Source organism: Scyliorhinus torazame, chromosome 13, assembly GCF_047496885.1.
Source record: "Scyliorhinus torazame isolate Kashiwa2021f chromosome 13, sScyTor2.1, whole genome shotgun sequence".
Classification (NCBI taxonomy): Eukaryota; Metazoa; Chordata; class Chondrichthyes; order Carcharhiniformes; family Scyliorhinidae; genus Scyliorhinus; species Scyliorhinus torazame.
Genome location: NC_092719.1, coordinates 224,827,393 through 224,851,996, shown reverse-complemented (window position 1 = coordinate 224,851,996; position 24,604 = coordinate 224,827,393). Strand labels below are relative to the sequence as shown.

General features: G+C 53.3%; 1 protein-coding gene across 1 annotated transcript in view; it reads right to left on the bottom strand.

The window, feature by feature from the left end:
* The window catches only part of lamb2l (laminin, beta 2-like), a 334,455-nt gene extending 310,082 nt beyond the window's left edge, over positions 1-24,373 (bottom strand). Inside the window, exons 1-2 of the mRNA XM_072473107.1 lie at positions 24,049-24,373; positions 8,696-8,766 (exon numbers count right to left, since the gene is read on the bottom strand). Coding sequence (XP_072329208.1) covers positions 8,696-8,766; positions 24,049-24,101 — 124 coding nt within the window. The 5' untranslated portion in view covers positions 24,102-24,373. The remainder of the gene's footprint in view (positions 1-8,695; positions 8,767-24,048) is intronic.
* Between the last annotated feature and the right edge of the window lie 231 nt (positions 24,374-24,604).

Sequence of the window (24,604 nt, the reverse complement as noted above, 5' to 3'; positions counted from 1 at the left end):
TGTGTCTCAAACATGCAATGCTGCTTAACAGACCCCGTGGGATATCTACTCTATTGGGTCGGTTGCCGCATTGCCACAGGCCTCGATTCGCATTTCTGTTCAAAGCCCTCGAGACAGCTGTCTCGCTGAGGGAAGGGGAGTGACCCAGCTCCCAAACTGCCGAGCAACATGCCAGCATTCACAAGGTAAAGTTCAGCACGGAAGCATCCAAACTATTTCAAATATTCAGCATTAGTGATCCCCAGGCACACACACCTACAGACTCGAGATTCTCCCATCTCCACCTTGATTCCTGGAGCTCCTAATGATTAACTCCTGAAATTGGCAGCAGCCAAAGAAAGCAAAATAAAATTATGATTTCAGTGGAAAGGAATATGGACACTCCAATGAAAAAGATGATAGCAGCGTGTGGTAAGGTCAGGGCTATCCATTGCCTGGTCTGGTAGGTTGTCCAGTGCCCAGCACCAGAGATGTCCGGGTTCCGGGGGCTGCAGACAGGGAGCTCAGGCAGGGATCCTATTCTGTCGAGTTTGGGAGATGGTGTTCCAACTGAGGTGTTTGACATGGGGGGTGGGGGTGAGGGGGGGTGGGCAGAACACGGGGGCAGAACCTTAAAATGAGAGGCAGCCCATTCAGGGTGATGTCAGAAACAGAGGGGAGACGAAATGTGGAACTGTGGATGTTCGGCGTAACTGGATCTCACAAGGTTGAGGGTGGTAGTTTTATTTTGGCCAAGGGTATTAAGGGATATGGAATGGAGACAGATGGGGGCAGCACAGTAGCATTGTGGATAGCACAATTGCTTCCCAACACCAAGGGCAATTTTGGACAGTAAGGGCAATTTAGCATGACCAATCCACCTAACCTGCACATCTTTGGACTGTGGGAGGAAACCGGAGCACCCGGAGGAAACCCACGCACACACGGGGAGGATGTGCAGACTCCGCACAGACAGTGACCCGAGCCGGAATCGAACCTGGGACCCTGGAGCTGTGAAGCAACTGTGCTAACCACTGTGCCACGTACCACTTTGCTGTTTGCCTGTCACATTTCCAAATGACAATGGTGATTGCAGTGTTAAAAATAGTTCATTGGCTGTATCAGCGCTTTACCATTTCCTGAGTTTGTGATTGGCATTATTGAAATGGAAGGTGGACTTGCATTATTTTTTCTTCCTAATGGTCTGGATTAAGATTGCCGTTGATCCTTGAGGGTGTCATGCGAACCTTGTCTGTGTCTTTAAATAAGGATTCGGGTGTGAGATGTTGGTGCCTTCAATTTAAATTGTGGTAATATTTTAAACTGCCCCTCCCCCAATCCCTGCCTGCTTTCCATTGGGTATTGCAGAGCGGGGAGTTCATTGTCTTCAGTGGTTGCAATGGCAGTCTCTCGTTATGCCCCGTTCTGTTTGAATAGTCTCGAGTAGGGTTAATGTCACAAACCTGGAGATTTGCAGCTGTTAAAATCCCACCATGGTTAGTGGCCAAGGTTAAGTCTCATCATTTTCGTTGAGTAGGACTGAAATGGTGAGAATCTCATTCTTAGAGCCAGTTCCAGGCAGCAGTATCAGGGCTGGCGTTGGCAAAGATACATAAAAGTGGGACAAATTCTTGCAAGGTTCTTGCCTGGTTGAACAGGCTCAATGAAAATCCTGAGAGCGTTTTGCTATCTGCCAATTGCACTGGGGAGTGACAGATGAGGGCCAGGAGAAAGATTGTGTGTGAAAGTAATAGGCAAATGTGTAATTGTTCTCGATTGGTTGCCTAGCTACAGATACAAAAGGTTTATAGCAGGGCATACAGAGTTCAGGATACAAAGATCCTCAGCAGTGTAGGGTGGGAAACGGGAGCTAACCTTGGGATGTCCTGACGAGGATTGTGTTCATAATCAAGGCTGACACTCAGAGAGAATATGGAATTGTTCACACTCCCGTCTTTAGATGAGATGTTAAACTAAGGCCCGGCTTGGGAGGATGTTTTTGTCCCATCGCATGATTGAAAGACGAGTGCGGAGTCCACTCCTGGTGATTCTCGGCAATAATGGCCATGGGGTTAACTTTCACTGGTACCCTGACTATACCAACTCCAAACTTCTCCATTCAACAACTTAATTTCATTGTAGCCTTCTCAAGCAGAAACCATTCTGCTCACCTCCTGCTTAAACCTCCGACCCCTGATCTGGATATCTCTCAGATATTTCCTTCAAGTTGAGGACAATTGTAGAGTGCCCTCAATGTGTTGTTCAACATGAGTTTTGCTTCAATCTCCAGTCCAGCTATCGTCGATCCCTTGTCCCTCCTCCACAAAGTTAGCCTCACCCACCTCCCCACTGACCTCCACTCCCCTCTCACTAAATCCCTGGTCAACTCCCAATTCAGCTGTTCTCCCCGAACTCCCACTCCCACTCCCACATTCAACTCCCACTCCCCGAACAGGCGCCAGAATGTGGCGACTAGGGGCTTTTCACAGTAACTTCATTTGAAGCCTACTTGTGACAATAAGCGATTTTCATTTCATTTTGTTTTGTTTCATATATTTCACTGATACCATCTCACTCCTCATTACTCTCCAAGATTTCATTCCAATATCAACTGTCGCTCCCCCACTATCTCTGTCCCCTCTCCCTCTCCCTCCTCCTCAACACTCTCTCCCTCTTTCAGTATACCCTCACTGCCTCTCTGTAACATCCCACATGAGGCCCACGGGGGGAGGAATGATTGTTTTCCCCGCGGTTCTTGTGGAGTATGAGCTCCCCGGCTAGGGGCGGGGAAACTCTAATCCCCAATGTACAAAAGGTCAGACAGTAAGATACCGACAAAGAACAAAGAAAAGTACAGCACAGGAACAGGCCCTTCGGCCCTCCAAGCCCGTGCCGACCATGCTGCCCGACTAAACTAAAATCTTCTACACTTCCTGGGTCCGTATCCCTCTATTCCCATCCGATTCATGTATTTGTCAAGATGCCCTTAAACGTCACTATCGTCCCTGCTTCCACTACCTCCTCCGGTAGCGAGTTCCAGGCACCCACTACCCTCTGTGTAAAAAACTTGCCTCGTACATCTCCTCTAAACCTTGCCCCTCGCACCTTAAACCTATGCCCACTTGTAATTGACCCCGCTACCCTGGGGAAAAGCCTCTGACTATCCACTCTGTCTATGCCCCTCATAATTTTGTAGACCTCTCGGGTCGCCCCTCAACCTCCGTCGTTCCAGAGAGAACGAACCGAGTTTATTCAACCTCTCCTCATAGCTAATGCCCTCCATACCAGGCAACATCCTGGTCAATTCCTGTACCGGCCTCCCCGAACAGGCGCCGGAATGTGGTGACTCGGGGCTTTTCACAGTAACTTCATTGAAGCCTACTTGTGACAATAAGTGATTATTATTATATAGATGATTTGGAGTTGGGGACCAAGGGCAATGTGTCCAAGTTTGCAGACGACACTAAGATGAGTGGTAAAGCAACAAGTGCAGAGGATATTGGAAGTCTGCAGAGGGATTTGGATAGGCTAAGTGAATGGGCTAGGGTCTGGCAGATGGAATGCAATGTTGACAAATGTGAGGTTATCCATTTTGGTAGGAATAACAGCAAGAGGGATTATTATTTAAATGATAAAATATTAAAACATGCTGCTGTGCAGAGAGACCTGGGTGTGCTAGTACATGAGTCGCAAAAAAGTTGGTTTACAGGTGCAACAGGTGATTAAGAAGGCAAATGGAATTTTGTCCTTCATTGCTAGAGGGATGGAGTTTAAGACTAGGGAGGTTCTGCTGCAATTGTATAGGGTGTTAGTGAGGCCACACCCGGAGTATTGTGTTCAGTTTTGGTCTCCTTACTTGAGAAAGGACGTACTGGCACTGGAGGGTGTGCAGAGGAGATTCACTAGGTTAATCCCAGAGCTGAAGAGGTTGGATTACGAGGAGAGGTTGAGTAGACTGGGACTGTACTCGTTGGAATTTAGAAGGATGAGGAAGGATCTTATAGAAACATATAAAATTATGAAGGGAATAGATAGGAAAGATGCGGGCAGGTTGTTTCCACTGGTGGGTGAAAGCAGAACTAGGGGGCATAGCCTCAAAATAAGGGGAAGTAGATTTAGGACTGAGTTTAGGAGGAACTTCTTCACCCAAAGGATTGTGAATCTATGGAATTCCTTGCCCAGTGAAGCAGTAGAGGCTCCTTCATTAAATGTTTTTAAGATAAAGATAGATAGTTTTTTGAAGAATAAAGGGATTAAGGGTTATGGTGTACGGGCCGGAAAGTGGAGCTGAGTCCACAAAAGATCAGCCATGATCTCATTGAATGGCGGAGCAGGCTCGAGGGGCCAGATGGCCGACTCCTGCTCCTAGTTCTTATGTTCTTATGGTAATTCTCTTCTGCACCCTCTCTAAAGTCTCCACATCCTTCTGGTAGTGTGGCGACCAGAATTGAACACTCTCCTCCAAGTGTGGCCTAACTAAGGTTCTATACAGCTGCAACATGACTTGCCAATTCTTATACTCAATGCCCCAGCCAATGAAGGCAAGCATGCCATATGCCTTCTTGACTACCTTCTCCACCTGTGTTGCCCCTTTCAGTGACCTGTAACCTGTACACCAAGGTCTCTCGGACTGTCAATACTCTTGAGGGTTATCACTTTGGGTGTTTTTCTAAGAAATATTTTTAAATTTCAATTGACTTCGCCAGTCTGCCATGAGGGACCTTGTCAAAGGCCTTACTGAAGTCCATATAGACAACATCCACTTGCCTACCTGCATCAATCATCTTTGTGACCTCCTCGAAAAACTCTATCAAGTTAGTGAGACACGACCTCCCCATCACAAAACCATGCTGCCTCTCACTAATACGTCCATTTGCTTCCAAATGGGAGTAGATCCTGTCTCGAAGAATTCTCTCCAGTAATTTCCCTACCACTGACATAAGGCTCACCGGCCTGTAGTTCCCTGGATTATCCTTGCTATCCTTCTTAAACAAAGGAGCGACTTTGGCTATTCTCCTGTCCTCCGGGACATCCCCTGAAGACAGCGAGGATCCAAAGATTCCTGTCAAGGCCTCAGCAATTTCCTCTCCAGCCTCCTTCAGTATTCTGGGGTAGATCCCATCAGGCCCTGGGTTCTTATCTACCTTAATATTTTTCAAGACGCCCAACACCTCGACTTTTTGGTACAGAGGAACCAATAGGGAGCTACCGGCCGTGGTATTTACCGTATTCTACATAAATCTAGGTCATTGCTTTACTCGGTGTGAACACCCTGTAACCTTATTAAACTGGCGCCAAGGTGCTCTTCTGTCGATGCTGCGACCTAATTGGCTGAGCCACCTCCCCGAATTTCTGGAGTCAGGTTGGAACAGATTATTTTCACCATACACCTGGTCGGCCAGTTGGCGTTTGACGCCAGTGTTGAAGGTTGGAACCAGTATGCAGAAAGGTTTCATTACTTCTTCCAGGCCAACAACATCATGGATTGGCGCCAGATGGTCATATTACTGATGGCCTGTGAAGCACACACGTTCGGGGTGATCTGGAGTCTCACATGCCTGGCGGTGCCAGGTAAGCATTCGTTTGACCAACTCATGTTACTTGTGGCGCAATACTTTAACCCGACCCCGTCAGTGATCGTTCAAAGGTATCGATTTAATACGGCAGAGAGGCCCCTGCTGAGTCCGGCACTGAGTTCACATCACAGCTACGGAAGATGGTCGTGTTTTGTGAGTATGAGCTGCTTTGTCTGATATGCTCTGTGACCGGCTGGTCCGCGGTTTCAACACACAAAACAAACTTTTGGGTGAAACCTCGCTGACTTTTCAGCTCCAGATCTCCTTGTCCTGAGAACGCGTTTGAACGCGGTGGCCAGGAGATACAACGGATGGAGATTAACATTTTGGGGCATTGCCCCTCACATGGTATCCCCATGATCGGACTGACTGCCACAGCGACTCCGACTCTGGATGAGGGGACAGCCTTTGAGACACGGGACGTCCCCGGACTAGGCTGAAGTGATTCTGGCCCTTGTGACGTACAGGCGCTGGTCTAGGCGGAACCGCAGACAGCGGGAGGGCCAGCGCTCCAGGTGCCCCGGTGAGGTAGGCGCCAGTCCCGGGTTGGGCATCTGGATCACCCTGACGAGGGCGAGGATGAGGCTGAGATTCGGCTGAACTGTTTGGTGCCACCCCGTGTGGCCCCTATTCGAGTTCCGGTGCAGGTGAACGGCCAGATGCTCCAGTTGGAGTTGGATACTGGTGCTGCTGTTTCTGTGGTGACGCAGACAGAGCACCTTTGACCTTATTAAACGGGGCGCGAACACTTTGGTTTTGGTTGATACAGTAGCTCATTGTCCAATTATACCGGGGAACGACTGAATATCGTGGGATCCACCCACACCCCTGTTTGCCTTCCCCTCATTGTCATGCAAGGAAGTGGCACTAGCCTGTTGGGTTGTGATTGGCTGCTGCAGCTGCAGTAGGATTGGCAGCATATCCTCCAGGTGGGATCTGGTGGTCTGGGAGGTTCTGAGCAAATTCCTGGAGGTTTTCCAGCCCGGTTTGGGTACAATTAAACGGGTCGTGGCCAAGATCCAGGTGGACCTGGAGGACCAGCCCTGATAATCCCGTGCCCGTCCCGCTCCCTCTGCTTTACTGGAGAAAGTCGAGACGGAACTTCGCCGTTTGGAGAGTTTGGGCATCATTCGGACTGTGAGCTTCGCCGAGTGGGTGACACCAGTGGTCCCCGTAATGAAGCTGAATAAGACAGTCCACCTCCGTGTGGAGTATAAATTGACGGGGAACACGGCTTCGAGATTAGACTGTATCCTTTACCATCAAGGATTTTTAGGCTACATTGGGCGATGGCTGCACATTTACGAAATTAGACACAAGCAAATGTTATCTACAGCCAGAACTGGATAAATCACCACGGAAGTACGTCACGACCAATACGCACAAGGGGCTCCATGAGTACACCCGGCTTCCGTTCGGAGTATCCTGGGCGTGCGCTGCTTTCCAGCGCGTTGTGGTGAACATCCTGCGTGGATTGCCGTGTATTGTGGTTTATTTAGACAATGTGTTAGTCACAGGGACCAAGAACATCTGCAGAACCTTGAGGCGGTATTGAAGCGTTTACAGAGTATGGGGTCTGTGTTCACCGTGCAAAGTGCAGGTTTCACGTGAAAGAAGTGGCATATTTAGGGTGGCGGGTGAACCGAGACGGCCTGCACCTGGTCGCCGAGAAAGTAAGAGCCATCAAAATGGCCCCCGCCCCACGAGACGCCACCGAGCTTCACCCTTTTCTTGGGTTGGTCAATTACTATGGCCAGTTCATCCCATGTTTGCCGACCTCCTTCACTTGCTCCTCAAGATGCACCAGCCTTGGGAATGGAACAAAGCCCAGGATGAGGCATTTACGAAGGTGAAATGGCGGCTGTCCTATGAAACTGCTATTCGTCACGTGCGATGCATCACCTCATGGGATTGTGACAGTCCTGTCTCATTGGTTGAGCTATGGCTGTGAACGTCCAATCACCTTTGCCGCACGTACGTTGGTTGTGGCTGAGAGAAAATACGGTCAGATAGAGAACGAAGGACTGGCGGTTATGTTTGGTGTAAAGCGGTTTCATTAGTAGCCTCTGGCCGCCATTTCTTTATTATCACTGATCAAAAGTTGTTGCTGGTTTTCTTCCATGAAGACAAGGCAATCTTGGCAATCGCTTCCACAAGGATTCAACACTGGGCCTCGTTATTGGCTGCTTACCGAATACTCTTTCGAGTATGGCGACCCCACCAGTCCCCCCAGCTCTGGCGGAAGCCCCCCCCCCCCTCCCCGGCCAGCGGCACGGATCCTGGCCGAGTGTGGCAGCGCTGAACACAGTCCGCAGTTTCCACGCCGGGTTACCGAGCGCTCAGACCACATGTCAACCTCGCAGTCGGGAACTTAGCCCACCGAGGGCGGAGCATCGCGGGAGGGCCTTCCCATGACGCACCAACGCTGTTTCAACAACATGCGGCACGTGACGCAGTGATGCCATTTTGGAGGGGGCGGAGCCTCGAAAACCGGCGCCGCTCCCAATTTGGGCATCGGGAGGGATTCTCCGTCCCATCGCCGGTTACGATATCAGCATCGGGCAGTGAACAATCCTGCCCGCAATTCTTTTCACAGACATTTTAGAAAAAGGAATGTGGCCATGAAATCAAACATGGCTATTGAGTGAAGCTTAAAATTCAAAGTTTACACCATGGCGTGCACTCCGATTACACCAAAGCTGCTGAATGACCCGGGAAGGTGGTGAATTATTCAATACCCACATCCAGTCACAGGAACACCCAAGCACTCAATGAACCTGACACTCGCTTACACAGATTCACTGGATCAATGCTGATTCCAGGAAATCTGGAACATTCTCACCCCCTGAAAAGCTGCAGAGACCAGGACCAATTGTAAATTTCAAAACCTTGGACTGATATATATTTGTTGAATGAGGATGTTAAGGTTTTGGTCCAAAAACGGGTAACAGACCCGCCATGATCTAACTCAATGATGGAACAGGCTTGAGGGGCTGAATGGACTCCTCCTCGTTCTACGTCTCATTAATAACACCTGGTATCCAATCGCAGCGGTAATGCATCGGTGTGCTCAGTGAATGATTTTTGAGAGAGAGGGAGAAGAGAGGGTGAGGGGGAGAGAGAGACAGGGCGAGACTTACCCAACACCAGCAGAGCTATCAGTAGTTTCATTCTGTCTGTTAACAGCCAATATTCACTCCACAAGATGGAACTGCAAGGTACAACAGGAATAATTATCGGTTATGTGCAATCAGGCAGACTATCCTGTACTAAAATAAACAAGAATGTCTTCAGAATTGTTTTTAATCTGTTACCACACCCTGGGCGAGTGCGCGGTCAACTTCAGCCCCACAGACCCCGGAGACCCGACATAAGTGAATTAACCAATATTTTGTATATTTCCCTGAGATGACTTACAGGCACCAATTTGTAAGTAAAAGATGAAAAAAAACTGTTTATTTATAACAAGGAAGAGATGGACATGTAATGGAAATAATAGAACAATAATTTACTAATCTAACTATTTCCCAAACCCCTTCCCATCTTCAATCCAGACACACACAAGACAGACACATAGTGGAGGGGTAGGAAAGGTTAAAAAATAACAAGGATTAAAAAGGTGTGAGGTGGTAGGCTTTGTAGCCGAAGGATTTTGAAATCCTCGGTTGGTTTGGATCTTTTAGAATCCGCCTTCAATTCGACCTTGCAGGCTGCAGAAATCCCTCTGCTTGTATAGGCCTCCATCAGATTGACGCTCAGTCTCACTAAGATAGTACTAGAATTCTCTACCGGAGAGTTTAAAAGAGTTTTCCACCAACTCTGCCTCTGGAACTTTGCTCTTTTGCAGATCAAGATTAACTGTACTAAAGAGAAAGAGAAAAGAGTTCTTTGATCCAGACCTCTAGAGATGTCGGGGGAGAGCCACCGACACTGTACCTTCCCCAGCCTCCCAAACAGAGGTTAGGCTTTCACAGACCTGGCTGGATAGAGAGAGTGTTTTAACTCACCAGCCCTAGCTGATACAGCGTTTTAAACCTGCTTCCGACTGCTCTTGGTGTCCAAGGAGGACTGAAATAAAATAGAGATTGTGCTCTTCTTCCTGAATCATCTGAAGGGCTCGACCAATCAGAATCAAAAACAGGATAGATCCGTCCTGGAATTTCAGAAGAGTCAATTGGCAGCTAGCCAAGTCCATCAAAATGCCACCACGGGACCCTGCCACACAGCACACAGCATGAGGGGGAATCCCCCTGTTCAAATAGCAGCTTGCAGCTGGGGGGGGTGGAATCCATATGTCTGTAGTGTAAAAGCAGCCAGCTTTTAAAGACAGGGATTGAAAAGGAACAATGGAAACCAGGGTCAGACAAGGCATTATAAGAGGTTCCTTATATACTTCCTCTCCTAAAATAGTGAAATGTCAGCACACAGACGTTTCGTTAGGAGGTATGCAAGACACACAACCACCGTACACACCTGTCTAAACTAGTCCCATTATACGAGTCCCTTGCTGGGTTTGACACTAGTAACAAGCCTGCTTTGCAAATTTCCTTCACCTGGAAGGAATGACATGAGGCAATAAGAAATTCCTTTCAGACAATTCCAATTCACTTTCTTCTTCCGGGTTACTAACTCTCTTATCTACCTCAATCCTCACACCTGCTCCCATAGCAGTGATCACCTTAGGCCTCCTAAGTCCAGTTAACGCTTCCATTCTCCACTTTTGTTCCCTTTTCCGAATTCTCCCTCTGAACCCCCAATGGGCCTTCCTTGCAACTTCCAAAAGGCTGAACAAATGCGTCCCACCTTGTTACAATGGTAACACCGCAGCTTCCAAGTCTCACTTCCACCCCCAGTAACCTCCTTATTGGTCTGAGGCAGCGACCCCAGCACTTCCCATCTATCCACTCCCTACCTTGGCTGCGTGCCACCCTCTCACTCTCCCGCTTCCTGTCCTTTGCAAAATTATGGGGGTGATGGATCAACGGTAGAAATTTATGGATTAGCGTCAGCCATAATTGCTGCTTGCTGAGCAGTTTGCACCCTCTGGTCTTCAACATGGATTCTTATTGTCAAGGGTAAGGAGACTTCAACTCCTCAAAGAGAATGGCCTCTCTCACAACCTCACAGTCTCAACTCCCAATTCTTGCCCCATCTATTAGAATTGTGCTGCTTAACCCTTTCAAATGCAAGGATGGCACTTTAGCACAGTGGTTAGCACTGTGGCTTCAGAGCTCCAGGGTCCCGAGTTCGATTCCCGGCTCGGGTCACTGTCTGTGCGGAGTCTGCACGTTCTCCCCGTGTCTGCGTGGGTTTCCTCCGGGTGCTCCGGTTTCCTCCTACAAGTCCCGAAAGATTTGCTGTTCGGTGAATTGCGAGGCAGTTACTTAATGTGGTTCTCACTCCAGTGTTCGGGCCAGACCTGGAAATAATTGTGTCCCTGGACACAGAAAAGGCTTTCGATAGGGTTGAATCGAGCTACCTGTCTGTGCTGATAGAGAGGTTTGGGATTGGTCCGGGGGTGGTGTCATGGTTAGGCGGTTACAAGTGCAAGTGTGTGAATGAATAACGAGTTTGGGGTTGTTTACACTGCAAGGGGGGTGAGGCAGGGATTCCCATGTCCCCTCTTTTGTTTGTGTTGGTGATTCACCCGGGGGCAATTGCTTTGAAGGCCTTGGATCAGTGGAGAAGGTTTGTGATTGGGGGGGGGGGGGGGGGGGGTGGAGAGGGATTGTGATTGGGGAGGGAAGAAAGGGATTGTGATTGGGGGGGAGAGGGATTGTGATTGGGGGGAGAGGGAGTGTGATGGGGGGGTTGGAGAGGGATTGGGGGGTGGTGAGGGGGACTGTGATTGGGGGGGGGGAGAGGGATTGTGATTGGGGGGGTTGGAGAGGGATTGGGGGGTGGTGAGAGGCACTGTGATTGGGGGGGGTGCTGAGAGGGACTGTGATTGGGGGGTGAGAGGGATTGTGATTGGGGGGGGAGAGGGATTATGATTGGAGGGGGTGAGAGAGATTGTGATGGGGAGGGATTGTGATTTGTGGGGGTGGTGAGAGGGACTGTGATTGGGGGGGGAGGGATTGTGATTGGGGGGGTGAGAGGGATTGTGATGGGGGGGGGAGGGATTGTGATTTGTGGGGGTGGTGAGAGGGACTGTGATTGGGGGGGTGAGAGGGATTGTGATTGGGGGGGGAGGGATTGTGATTTGTGGGGGTGGTGAGAGGGACTGTGATTGGGGGGGGTGAGAGAGATTGTGATGGGGAGGGATTGTGATTTGTGGGGGTGGTGAGAGGGACTGTGATTGGGGGGGGATTGTGATTGGGGGTTGAGAGGGACTGTGATTGGGGGGGGGGGGGTGAGAGGGATTGTGATGGGGAGGGTTGTGATTGGTGGGGGGGGTGAGAGGAACTGTGATTGGGGGGGTGAGAGGGACTGTGATTGGGGGTGAGAGGGACTGTGATTGGGGGGGGTGACAGGCATTGTGATGGGGAGGGTTGTGATTGGTGGGGGGAGTGAGAGGGACTGTGATTGGGGGGGTAAGAGGGACTGTGATGGGGGGGTGAGAGGGACTGTGATTGGGGGGGTGAGAGGGACTGTGATTGGGGGGTGACAGGCATTGTGATGGGGAGGGTTGTGATTGGTGGGGGGAGTGAGAGGGACTGTGATTGGGGGGGTAAGAGGGACTGTGATGGGGGGGTGAGAGGGACTGTGTGGGGGGGTGAGAGGGATTGTGATTGGGGGGGTGAGAGGGATTGTGATGGGGGGGTGAGAGGGATTGTGATGGGGGGTGAGAGGGATTGTGATGGGGGGGGTGAGAGGGATTGTGATGGGGGGGTGAGAGGGATTGTGATGGGGGGGTGAGAGGGATTGTGATGGGGGGGGTGAGAGGGATTGTGATGGGGGGGGGGTGAGAGGGATTGTGATGGGGGGGTGAGAGGGATTGTGATGGGGGGGTGAGAGGGACTGTGATGGGGGGGTGAGCGGGGTTGTGATTGGGGGGGTGAGAGGGATTGTGATTGGGGGGGTGAGAGGGACTGTGATTGGGGGGGGTGAGAGGGACTGTGATTGGGGGGGGGGTGAGAGGGATTGTGATGGGGGGGTTGTGATTGGTGGGGGGGGGTGAGAGGGACTGTGATTGGGGAGGTGAGAGGGACTGTGATGGGGGGTGAGAGGGACTGTGATGGGGGGGGTGAGAGGGATTGTGATGGGGGGTGAGAGGGATTGTGATGGGGGGTGAGAGGGATTGTGATTGTGGAGGTGAGAGGGATTTTGATGGGGGGTGAGAGGGATTGTGATTGTGGAGGTGAGAGGGATTGTGATGGGGGGGGGGTTGAGAGGGATTGTGATTGTGGAGGTGAGAGGGATTTTGATGGGGGGTGAGAGGGATTGTGATTGGGGGGCGAGAGGGATTGTGATGGGGGTGGTGAGAGGGACTGTGATTGGGGGGGGTGAGAGGGACTGTGATTGGGGGGGGGGGTGAGAGGGATTGTGATGGGGGGGTTGTGATTGGTGGGGGGGGGTGAGAGGGACTGTGATTGGGGAGGTGAGAGGGATTGTGATGGGGGGTGAGAGGGATTGTGATGGGGGGTGAGAGGGATTGTGATTGTGGAGGTGAGAGGGATTGTGATGGGGGGGGGGGGTTGAGAGGGATTGTGATTAGGGGGGTGAGAGGGATTGTGATGGGGGGGTGTGCTTGTTGGGGGGGTGAGAGGGACTGTGATGGGGCTGCTGAAGCTGATCGATTATGCAAAGAAGGTGTTGGGGCAGTTTGGGGATCAGGAAGTCAGCCAGGGGCTGGTTTAGCACACTGGGCTAAATCGCTGGCTTTGAAAGCAGACCAAGGCAGGCCAGCAGCATGGTTCAATTCCCGTACCAGCCTCCCCGAACAGGCGCCGGAATGTGGCGACTAGGGGCTTTTCATTTGAAGCCTACTTGTGACAATAAGCGATTTACATTTCATTTCATTTTCATTTGGGTATGGATGGGGTCGGGGTCCTGTACAGGGACGGGCTTGGAGGCCCTGGTGTTGGATGGAGTCGGGGTCCTGTACACGGACGGGCTTGGAGGCCCTGGTGTTGGATGGAGTCGGGGTCCTGTACAGGGTTGGGCTTGGAGGCCCTGGTGTTGGATGGGGTCGGGGTCCTGTACAGGGTCGGGCTTGGAGGCCTGGTGTTGGCATCTCTGCCGTTTGCTCAGTGGAATAGTCCTTGAACACGGTGGTAGTCTCCACGTTGAAAATATGGCAGCAACTCGGTCAGGATTTGAAGTTGAGGGTGGTGTCAAGCTGGGCCCCTATCTGGAGATACCATCTGTTTAAGCTACAAACCTCTTCGATGTAATATTTCTTTTCAAAAATAAATTTAAAGTACCCAATTCATTTTTTTTCCAATTAAGACGCAATTTAGCGTGGCCAATCCACCTACCCTGCACATCGATGGGTCGTGGGGGCGAAACCCACGTAAACACGGGGAGAATGTGCAAACTCCACACGGACAGTGACCCGGAGCCGGGATCGAACCTGGGACCTCGGCGCCGTGAGGCAGCAGTCCTAACCACTGCGCCACCGTGCTGCCCTAGATGTAATATTTCTGAATGGAATGGCCTCTGGAACCTCGTAGACACATCCACTATGGTCATACCCATTCCGGCGCCTGTTCGGGGAGGCTGGTACGGGAATTAAACCGTGCTGCTGGCCTGCCTGGCACGCAGGGGTCCCACGCAATCAATTTGAACCCTCGTAAAAGTGTCCTCATGTGCTGGAATGGGTATGGAATGATGCTGGTTTGATTACCATCTGAGGTTTCCCTGTTACCTGACATGTAGAACATAGAACACAGAACATACAGTGCAGAAGGAGGCCATTCGGCCCATCGGGTCTGCACCAACCCACTTAAGCCCTCACTTCCACCCTATCCCCGGAACCCAATAACCCCTCCTAACCTTTTTGGATACTAAGGGCAATTTACCATGGCCAATCCACCTAACATGCACGTCTTTGGACTGTGGGAGGAAACCAGAGCACCCGGAGGAAACCCACGCACACACGGGGAGAACGTGCAGACTCCGCACAGACACTGACCCAAGCCGGGAATCGAACCTGGGACCCTGGCGCTGTGAAGCCACAGTGCTGTCCACTTGTGCTACCGTCCTGCCCACTGCAATAGGTAATATTATGGACATTATAGAACATTACCGCAAAATTCAATGACATTGTTATGCAATCCAGGCCAATAAAAATATTGTTGTATTTTTCCTTATTCCTGAATGACGCGCTACTGAAACCGCCTTTCGACAACCCACCAGATATACCACTTGATGGATTTCTGTCCATTTCCCATCTGCCTGATTCTGTAAAAGTCTTCCTTTCCTCATTAATACATTCTTCCTTTGATCAAGATTTGATAGAGGTGGACAAGATTATGACAGCTTTAGATGAAATGGAAAAAGCAAAGATAATCCCATTCGCTGATGGTACAAAGACTGGGGGATACAGATTTTGGGTTTTGGGGGGAAATGGAGAAGGATGTGACAAAGAACTTTTTTACACAGAGAGGGCACTGACCTGGAACTCATAGTCACAAGGAAGTTGGAAGTGGAGATTATCAATGATTTAAAAAGGAAACTGAATGGGGGCTTGATGGGAATAAACGTACACGGTACAGGAGTCGGGTGAGAGAGAGGGACTCAGTGGATTGCTCCCCAGGGAACAATAGACTCAATAAGGTGAAAGACCTCGTTCTGTGTCACATGCCTTTACGATGTGTTCACAACCCTCAGGCTTGAACGGACAGGCTCGAACTGAAGGTTCTGCCCCAGTTCCGGATATTCACACCAGAGGAAATAGTTTCTCTCGATCATCTTTTCCAAATCCTTTAATCCTTTTAAACACCTCAATTAGTTCACTCTCTGACCTACAAAATCAAAGGGAATAGAAGGTCTATCCAACCTGTCCTCATTCTTTAATCCTTAAACGCCTTCAATTCACACTCACACTAACAAAATTCACACTCACACAGAAATCTCCAACAAAATTCACTCACACAGAAATCGACACTAACAAAATTCACACTCACACAGAAATCCACACTCCCTCTGACAGTGCGGCACCCCCTCAGTACTGACCCTCTGACAGTGCGGCACTCCCTCAATACTGATCCTCTGACAGTGCAGCACTCCCTCAGTACTGACCCTCTGACAATGCAGCACTCCCTCAGTACTGACCCTCTGACAGTGCAGCACTCCCTCAGTACTGACCCTCTGACTGTGCAGCACTCCCTCAGTACTGACCCTCTGACAGTGCAGCACTCCCTCAGTACTGACCCTCTGACAGTGCAGCACTCCCTCAGTACTGACCCTCTGACAGTGCAGCACTCCCTCAGTACTGACCCTCTGACTGTGCAGCACTCCCTCAATACTGACCCTCAGACAGTGCAGCACTCCCTCAGTCCTGACCCTCTGACAGTGCAGCACCCCCTCAGTACTGCCCCTCTGACAGTGCGGCACTCCCTCAATACTGACCCTCAGACAGTGCAGCACTCCCTCAGTACTGACCCTCTGACAGTGCAGCACCCCCTCAGTACTGCCCCTCTGACAGTGCGGCACTCCCTCAATACTGACCCTCAGACAGTGCAGCACTCCCTCAGTACTGACCCTCTGACAGTGCGGCACTCCCTCAGTACTGACCCTCTGACAGTGCAGCACTCCCTCAATACTGACCCTCAGACAGTGCAGCACTCCCTCAGTACTGACCCTCTGACAGTGCGGCACTCCCTCAATACTGACCCTCAGACAGTGCAGCACTCCCTCAGTACTGACCCTCTGACAGTGCAGCACCCCCTCAGTACTGCCCCTCTGACAGTGCGGCACTCCCTCAATACTGACCCTCAGACAGTGCAGCACTCCCTCAGTACTGACCCTCTGACAGTGCAGCACTCCCTCAGTACTGACCCTCTGACAGTGCGGCACTCCCTCAGTACTGACCCTCTGGCAGTGCAGCGCTCCCTCAGCACTGACCCTCTGACTGTGCGGCACTCCCTCAATACTGACCCTCAGACAGTGCAGCACTCCCTCAGTACTGACCCTCTGACAGTGCAGCACCCCCTCAGTACTGCCCCTCTGACAGTGCGGCACTCCCTCAATACTGACCCTCAGACAGTGCAGCACTCTCTCAGTACTGACCCTCTGACAGTGCGGCACTCCCTCAATACTGACCCTCAGACAGTGCAGCACTCCCTCAGTACTGACCCTCTGACAGTGCGGCACTCCCTCAGTACTGACCCCCTGACAGTGCAGCACTCCCTCAGTACTGACCCCCTGACAGTGCGGCACTCCCTCAGTACTGACCCTCTGACAGTGCAGCACTCCCTCAGTACTGACCCTCAGACAGTGCAGCACTCCCTCAGTACTGACCCTCTGACGGTGCGGCAGTCCCACAGGACTGACCCGCAGAAGCGAGAGATTGCTGCTCTGTGAATCACAGCTGAGGACAGTCAGGCGTGGCTCCCTGTCCGCGTTGCGCACTGCTGGGACAGGAGATTGTACAATCGAGGTCCCGAGGCCACTGTGAGCTGGATTAAAATCCAGAGGGATACTCCTGCATCCCTCTGTCTCCAGGTTGGGAGTTGGAAGTTATGTTAATGTTATCTGGGTCTTTGTGACGGACACAACCTTTCTTATTGCTGCCTGTGTGTCTCGGCATGGAAGGAGTGGGTCAAGGGTGAAGGTTGGAGTAGAGAACAATTCATTTCCTATCCCAGTCAACCAATTCCAGGATCCCAACGGATCAGGAACCATGGAACGTTCTATTTTCTCTTTCCATCCCCTAGCTTTAAGGTTGTATCTTTAGCAAATCCGATAAACTGGGACAAATTCTGTTGCTCAGGGAGTCCAATTCTTTCATCATTTGTTTTAACTATTTGAGCCTGAAACTGCGAGAAATCCATTGTAAACGATTTTATAGCAGAACACTTGGAAAGCAGTGGCAGGATCGGACGGAGTCAGCATGGACAGACGAAAGAGGAATCATATTTGACAAATATACTGGAATTTTCCAAGGATGTAACTGGTCGAGTTGATGAGAGGGAACCAGTGGATGTGGAATATTTGGACTTTCGGAAAGCTTTCGACAAAGTCCCACATTAAAAGATGAGCGAGTAAAGTTAAAGTGCCTGGGATTGGGGGCAGTGTATTGAGATGGATAGAAAACTGGTTGGCAGACAGGAAAAAAAGAATAGGAATTGACGGTCTTTTTCAAAGTGGCCGGCAGTGAGTCGTGGGGATCGGTGCTGGGAACCCAGCTATTCACAATGTATATCAATGATTAAGGTGAAGGAATAAAATGTAATTTCTCCAAATTTGCAAATGACACAAAGTTGGGTGGGAGGGTGAGCTGTGAGGACGATGCAGAGACCCTTCAGTGGGATTTGGACAGGCCGAGTAAGTGGGCACATGCACGGCAGATGCAGTATAATGTGGAGAAATGTGAGGTCATCCACTTTGGTAGCAAAAGACAGGAAGGCAGATTATTATCTGACTGGCTATAGATTAGGTGAGGGGAGTGTGCAACAAGACCTGGGTGTCCCCGTACACCAGTCGCTGACGGTAAGCAGGCAGGTGCGGCAGGTGATAAAAAAAAGCAAATGGTATGTTGGCCTTCATTGCGAGAGGTTTCGAGGACAGGAGCAGGGATGTGTTGCTGAAATTGTACAGGGTCTTGGCGAGGCCATGCCTGGAATATTGGGCACAATTCTCCGGGGTCATTAGCCCTAGCTGGGATTCGCAATGGCCTGTTGGATCGGGCAATAGGGAAAAATCGAAGTTCGCCAAACCCGTTGCAAGAATCCCGGGCCCTGCGCCTGGCCCGATCAGATTCCTGTCCTGAGTGGGCAAGAACCTGATTACATCTGATCCACAGGCTTTTAAATATAATTAGGAGGTTTGAGGCTGGATGCTCCGGTCTCCCGGTATGCCCCCCCTCTCCCCCTCCTGCCGCCCAGCTGGAAGACCCGCGGGCATCAGTGTCGCCTGGTCCTGACATGTGGGGCCAGGGGCATGGACACCAGGGGACAGGGGATGGAGGAGGCAACGGGGTGGGTACCTTCACTGACAGCAGGGTGCCAAGGCGGACCCTTCAGGGTGGATGGGGGTCGGGAACTCGGCCTGGGCTTGATAGGCTTAGGTCTGGGAACTTTGCTGGGTTGAGGGTCGTGTGGCAGGTCAACCCTCTGCAGAATGTTAAGTTGTAGCTTAAATTCTTCTGTCCGGTGTGTTGGAACTTTTTGATGTCTCTCCGAGCATGTAAAGTTCAAACGATCCTCGTCAGATGAAGGTAAAAGTCTTCCCTCTGTAGCTCTTTCTCCCAGCATGTCAATGTCAATGATCTGTCAGGTGAAGGTTAAGGGACTGGAACCTCTGTTTCAGCGGCTAAGCGCCGGCTCGAACGCAGAATTCGCGGGAGGTTTATAATGAAAAGATTGGCACCGATACCCTCACCGATTCCGGAACCAGTGAGGGGCTAGCAGCGGCGCCAGGTGAACCTTCCGGAGAATGGCCAGATGCGTGGCCGCGGACGGCTGACAACCTGCAGCGGTCGCAGCGTACAACATGGCGCCGGCTGTGCGTGGACCCGACCCGCCATCCGCAACCCCACAGCCCACCCCTGGCCAACCCCCACCAGTCGCCCCAGCCTTTGTAGAAGCCCCCCCGGCCAGCGGCACAGATCCCGACCGAGCGTGGTGGCGCTGGACACAGTCTGCAGCTGACACACCGGGTTCCCACACGGCTGCGACCTCACCTGTCCCACGCCACATAGAACGCAGCCCATCGGGAGTGGAGCATTGTGCGCAATGCGATGATGCCATTTACAAAGGGGAGGAGAATGGCTGACTGTCGGCAAACTGCTGCCGGCCCCGATTTGGGCGTCAGAGTCAATTCTCCGTCCGATTGCCAATTACGATATCGGCAACACAGATTCCAGCCCAATGTCCCAATGCCTTTCCTTTGATGTGTTGGAAAATTATGAAGTGCTTTTTTTATTCCCCTTTAACATTTACAAGCATCTGGGCATTCTGAGAACTCTAAAGGCTTTGAACTGCATTGTTTACCTTCAATTTCATGGTCCCCTGCCCTTTACAAGCCTCTTGATTGACAGATCCAGACTATTTCAAAGAAGGGCTAGTTCTATTTGTATTTATAGCTCTTCACGGTTCATTAACTCTGACGTGCATCCTCTTTTGAGCAGGTGTTGTTTCTAAACAGTTTTCTTTTTAACAGGCTTTCGCTCTGTTCTCAAGAACTTGGTACAAAAACCATGTGTTCCGTCTGAGTCTGTCCCCGCACCTGATGAAGTGCTATAAAAATAAACAAAGCTAATCTCTCCTTTGACATAGACTTGACCGAGGGCAGCACGGTGGCGCAGTGGTTAGCACTGCTGCCTCACGGCGCCAAGGTCCCAGGTTCGATCCCGGCTCTGGGTCACTGTCCATGTGGAGTTTGCACATTCTCCCCGTGTTTGCGTGGGTTTTGCCCCCACAACCCAAACATGTGCAGGGTAGGTGGATTGGCCACGCTAAATTGCCCTTTAATTGGAAAAAATGAATTGGGTACTCTAAATTTTTAAAAAAAGAAATACCCTGGATTTGTAAATCAACATACTTGTAAAAGGTAATGGACTGTGATATGAAAGCTAAAACTGCAGTTCAAAACTTTTAGGCTTCTCAGCATGCCCAGAGGCTTGAAAAAGTTAAAGGGGAATGAAAATGACTGTGCAAAAGTACTTCAAAAGTTTCGAACACATCAAAGAGAGGATTTTTATCTTTATCTAACACGTCATCATTGATATTGACATGCAGGGAGATACATTAAAGAGTTCCTACACATCGGAGGGAAGATCTTTAACTGAAAGACAGTTTTCGAAACTGCAGCGTGAAGACCTGTACACAACCCCGATCTTGGGAAAGGCCCCAACCTGAACCCATCCAGCCCAGCCTGAGGCCCCCGACCCCTACCTGTCCTGAAAGAGCACCCCCCCCCCCACCCACCGAAGCACCCTGGAGTAAGTGTAGAGAGATCTCTCACTCCTCTTCCCTGCCTCATGGTCCACATCAGCAGGTTGGCACAGCCAGGGTGGGAGGCCTGAACAGGGTACTGAGGGGGGACGAAGAAGGGAGGCACCTGAAGGGGTTCCCAATGGGGGCTGGGTAACAATTTGGCGAGCCCATAACAGGGTGTCACTCACTTTAGGTGGGGGGGGGGGGGGGGAGGCGGCCTGGCCAGCGATTTGGGGAGGGGGCTTTTCAGTGATGGGGGTGGGGACGTTGCAGTGTTACTCTGAGATTACGGCTCCATTTGTAAATGATGCCCTAATCTCTGAAGAGCGGGACCTGTCAGCAGGTTCAGGCACCATCCCCGTCGCACAGGGGGGGTGAAGGTTTACCAGCCAGATTCCGGGATGACAGGGCGGGCGAATGAGGATCGAGTCAGGTAGGATTGTATTTGCTGGAGTTCAGAGTCTCGACACGCTCCGCTTGTCAATTGAAGCCACCCCACACCGGAATCGTGTTCAGCGATCAAAGTTTACAACCAAATTGGAGACGCTGCTGCTTTCGCGAAGCTCGGCCCCCTCTAAAGCGGCGTTCTCTAGTACACCCCGCGACGTAGCAACGACCTCAGGACATTGCCTGAGACCCGCCGCCCCGATGATCCGCCCCCGACCGGCCGAGTTGCCGATGGCGTGGGTCGCGTGTGGTCTCACCATCGGGAACTCGGCATGGCGGCTGCGGACTCAGTCCAGCGCGGCCACAGACGGGGGAACGCAATCCGCGAGCGGGTAGGGAGAACCTAGCCAGGGGCTGGGGACACTGCAGGGCATGGTCGTGGGCGCGAGGGCCGCCTAAAGGAGGGCACTATTTGGCGACCCTGACCCTGTCCCTGACCCTGTCCCTGACCCTGTCCCTGTCCCTGACCCTGTCTCTGACCTGACCCTGTGCCTGACCCTGTCCCTGACCCTGTCCCTGACCCTGTCCCTGACCCTGACCCTGTCCCTGTCCCTGATTCTGACCCTGTCCCTGACCATGACCCTGATCCCGTCCTTGACCCTGTCCCTGGTCCTGACCCTGTCCCTGACCCTGATCCCGTCCCTGACCCTGTCCCTGACCCTGTCCCTGTCCGTGACCCTGATCCTGACCCTGACCCTGTCCCTGACCCTGTCCGTGACCCTGATCCTGTCCCTGACCCTGTCCCTGACCCTGTTCCTGACCCTGTCCCTGTCCGTGACCCTGACCCTGTCCCTGACCCAGTTCCTGACCCTGACCCTGTCCCTGAACATTTCCCTGTCCCTGTCCCTGTCCCTGACCCTGTTCCTGTCCCTGACCCTGTTCCTGACCCTGACCCTGTCCCTATCCCTGACCCTGTCCCTGACCCTGTTCCTGACCCTGACCCTGTCCCTGTCTGTGACCCTGACCCCGTCCCTGTCCGTGACCCTGAACCTGTCCCTGACCCTGTCCCTGACCCTGACCCTGTCGCTGACCCTGACCCTGTCCCTGACCATGACCCTGATCCCGTCCTTGACCCTGTCCCTGACCCTGATCCTGTCCCTGAACCTGACCTTATCCCTGACCCTGACCCTGTCCCCGTCCCTGACCCTGTCCCTGACCCTGATCCCGTCCCTCACCCTGTCCCTGACCCTGATCCTGTCCCTGACCCTGACCCTATCCCTGACCCTGACCCTGTCCCCGACCCTGACTCTGTGAGAGTGAAAGGCAAGATCCCAAATCCAAACAACCTGTGGGATCAGATCAGCAGGAAAAGTGGCTGCAGCCTCACAGTCTGTGAAAGATCTCCCACCTTCCCCCAGCCTGTCTGGGTGGATCAGACGCTTCCCCCAGCCTGTCTGTGTGGATCACCCACCTTCCCCCAGCCTGTCTGTGTGGATCAGACCTTCCCCCAGTCTGTCTGTGTGGATCAGACCTTCCCCCAGCCTGTCTGGGTGGATCAGACCTTCCCCCAGCCTGTCTGGGTGGATCAGACCTTCCCCCAGCCTGTCCTGCAGCAGATGAAGATCATTTCCACTGACAGATACTCAGACAGAGGACTGCAGATTCACTGCTCTGGGGTGGGTGGCTCTGCTCCCCACTGGAGGGGGGACACATTTCCCGAGTCTGCAGCCGCTCCCGCTTTCCGCCCCTTTCTCCCCCTCGCCCCCCGGGGTTGCAGACAGGTCTGAAGGTATCCGACTGAGGCTGGGAGAGAGAGAGAGTCAACCAGGAGGATTCTCACTCTGACAGGTGTCAGCGAGACTCCTGTTGGACAGTCTGCGCCAAAAGAGCAGCACTCACCGCGAGGCCTCCTGCTGCCAAATAGCTGATAGTCTAACCACCTCCTCCCCACCCACGCAACCCCCCCCCCACACACACCCCCCACCCACACTCCCCCCACCCCCCCCACCCACATCCACCCCCCCCCCCACACTCCCCCCCCACACACCGTCCCACACCCTCACTCACACACCGTGGCCCAGGGAGCGATCATGCCACTAACAGGGAGGCTGCCAGTCAGAGTTTCCAAACCCCAATGCAGAGGCTCAGAGCGATGTCAGACTGTGACCCCCCCCTGGGCTGCGGGACCCCCCGGGGCTGCGGGACCCCCCCGGGGCAGCGGGACCCCCGCCCCCCCCCCCGGGGCTGCGGGACCCCCCGGGGCAGCGGGACCCCCCCCCCCCCCCCCCCCCCGAGGCAGCGGGACCCCCCGGGGCTGCGGGACCCCCCCGGGGCTGCGGGACCCCCCGGGGCTGCGGGACCCCCCCCCGGGGCAGCGGGACCCCCCCCCCCCCGAGGCAGCGGGACCCCCCCGGGGCTGCGGGACCCCCCCTGGGCTGCGGGACCCCCCCTGGGCTGCGGGACCCCCCGGGGCAGCGGGACCCCCCCCCCCCCGAGGCAGCGGGACCCCCCCGGGGCAGCGGGACCCCCCCCCCCCCCCCCCGAGGCAGCGGGACCCCCCCCGGGGCTGCGGGGACCCCCCCGGGGCAGCGGGACCCCCCCGGGGCTGCGGGACCCCCCGGGGCAGCAGGACCCCCCCGGGGCACCGGGACCCCCCCCGGGGCAGCGGGACCCCCCCCCGGGGCAGCGGGACCCCCCCCCCCCCCCCCGGGCAGCGGGACCCCCCCGGGGCAGCGGGACCCCCCCCCCCCGGGGCAGCGGGACCCCCCCCCCCCGGGGCAGCGGGACCCCCCCCCCCCCCCGGGGCAGCGGGACCCCCCCCCCCCCCCGGGGCAGCGGGACCCCCCCGGGGCTGCGGGACCCCCCCGGGGCTGCGGGACCCCCCCCCCCCGAGGCAGCGGGACCCCCCGGGGCTGCGGGACCCCCCCGGGGCAGCGGGACCCCCCCCCCCCCCCCCCCAGGCAGCGGGACCCCCCGGGGCAGCGGTCCGGGCTGGGAAAGGAGAATCAGGTTGGAAAGTTCCGCTGAGACTTTGGGAAGTGGCCCCTCGGGCAGCTTCTTACCGGGTGAACGATGCAGTTGCTGCGCAGGTGAATCTGGAAACTTTGCTGCTCATCCCCGAGGAAGTGAAATGCACAGAACGAAAATCCAGACCACAAGTGCCAGTCCCACACTGGCGTTATTCCCAGGGTGGCAGTTATTCCCAGGGTGGCAGTTATTCCCAGGGTGGCAGTTATTCCCAGGGTGGCAGTTATTCCCACACTGGAGTTATTCCCACACTGGGATTATTCCCACACTGGGAGTTACTCTTCACAAACGCTTCATGCCGAACAATCAAAATGTTAATTTGCCCCCGTCTCTCTCTGAAAGGCAGTCTTGTTGCTATGACACTGGAATGTAACAGGCGACTCTCTCTCTCTCTCTCTCTCCCTCCCTCTCTCCCCCTCTCTCTCTCCCTCCCTCCCTCTCTTTCACCCTCCCTCCCTCACTCCCTCCCTCTCTCGCTCTCTTCTTCCCTCTCACCCTCCCTCCCACTCCCTCTCTCTTCTCTCCCTATCTTCCTCTCTCCCTCCCTCCCTCTCTCCCTCCCTCCCTCCCTCTCTCTCTCCCTCCCTCTCT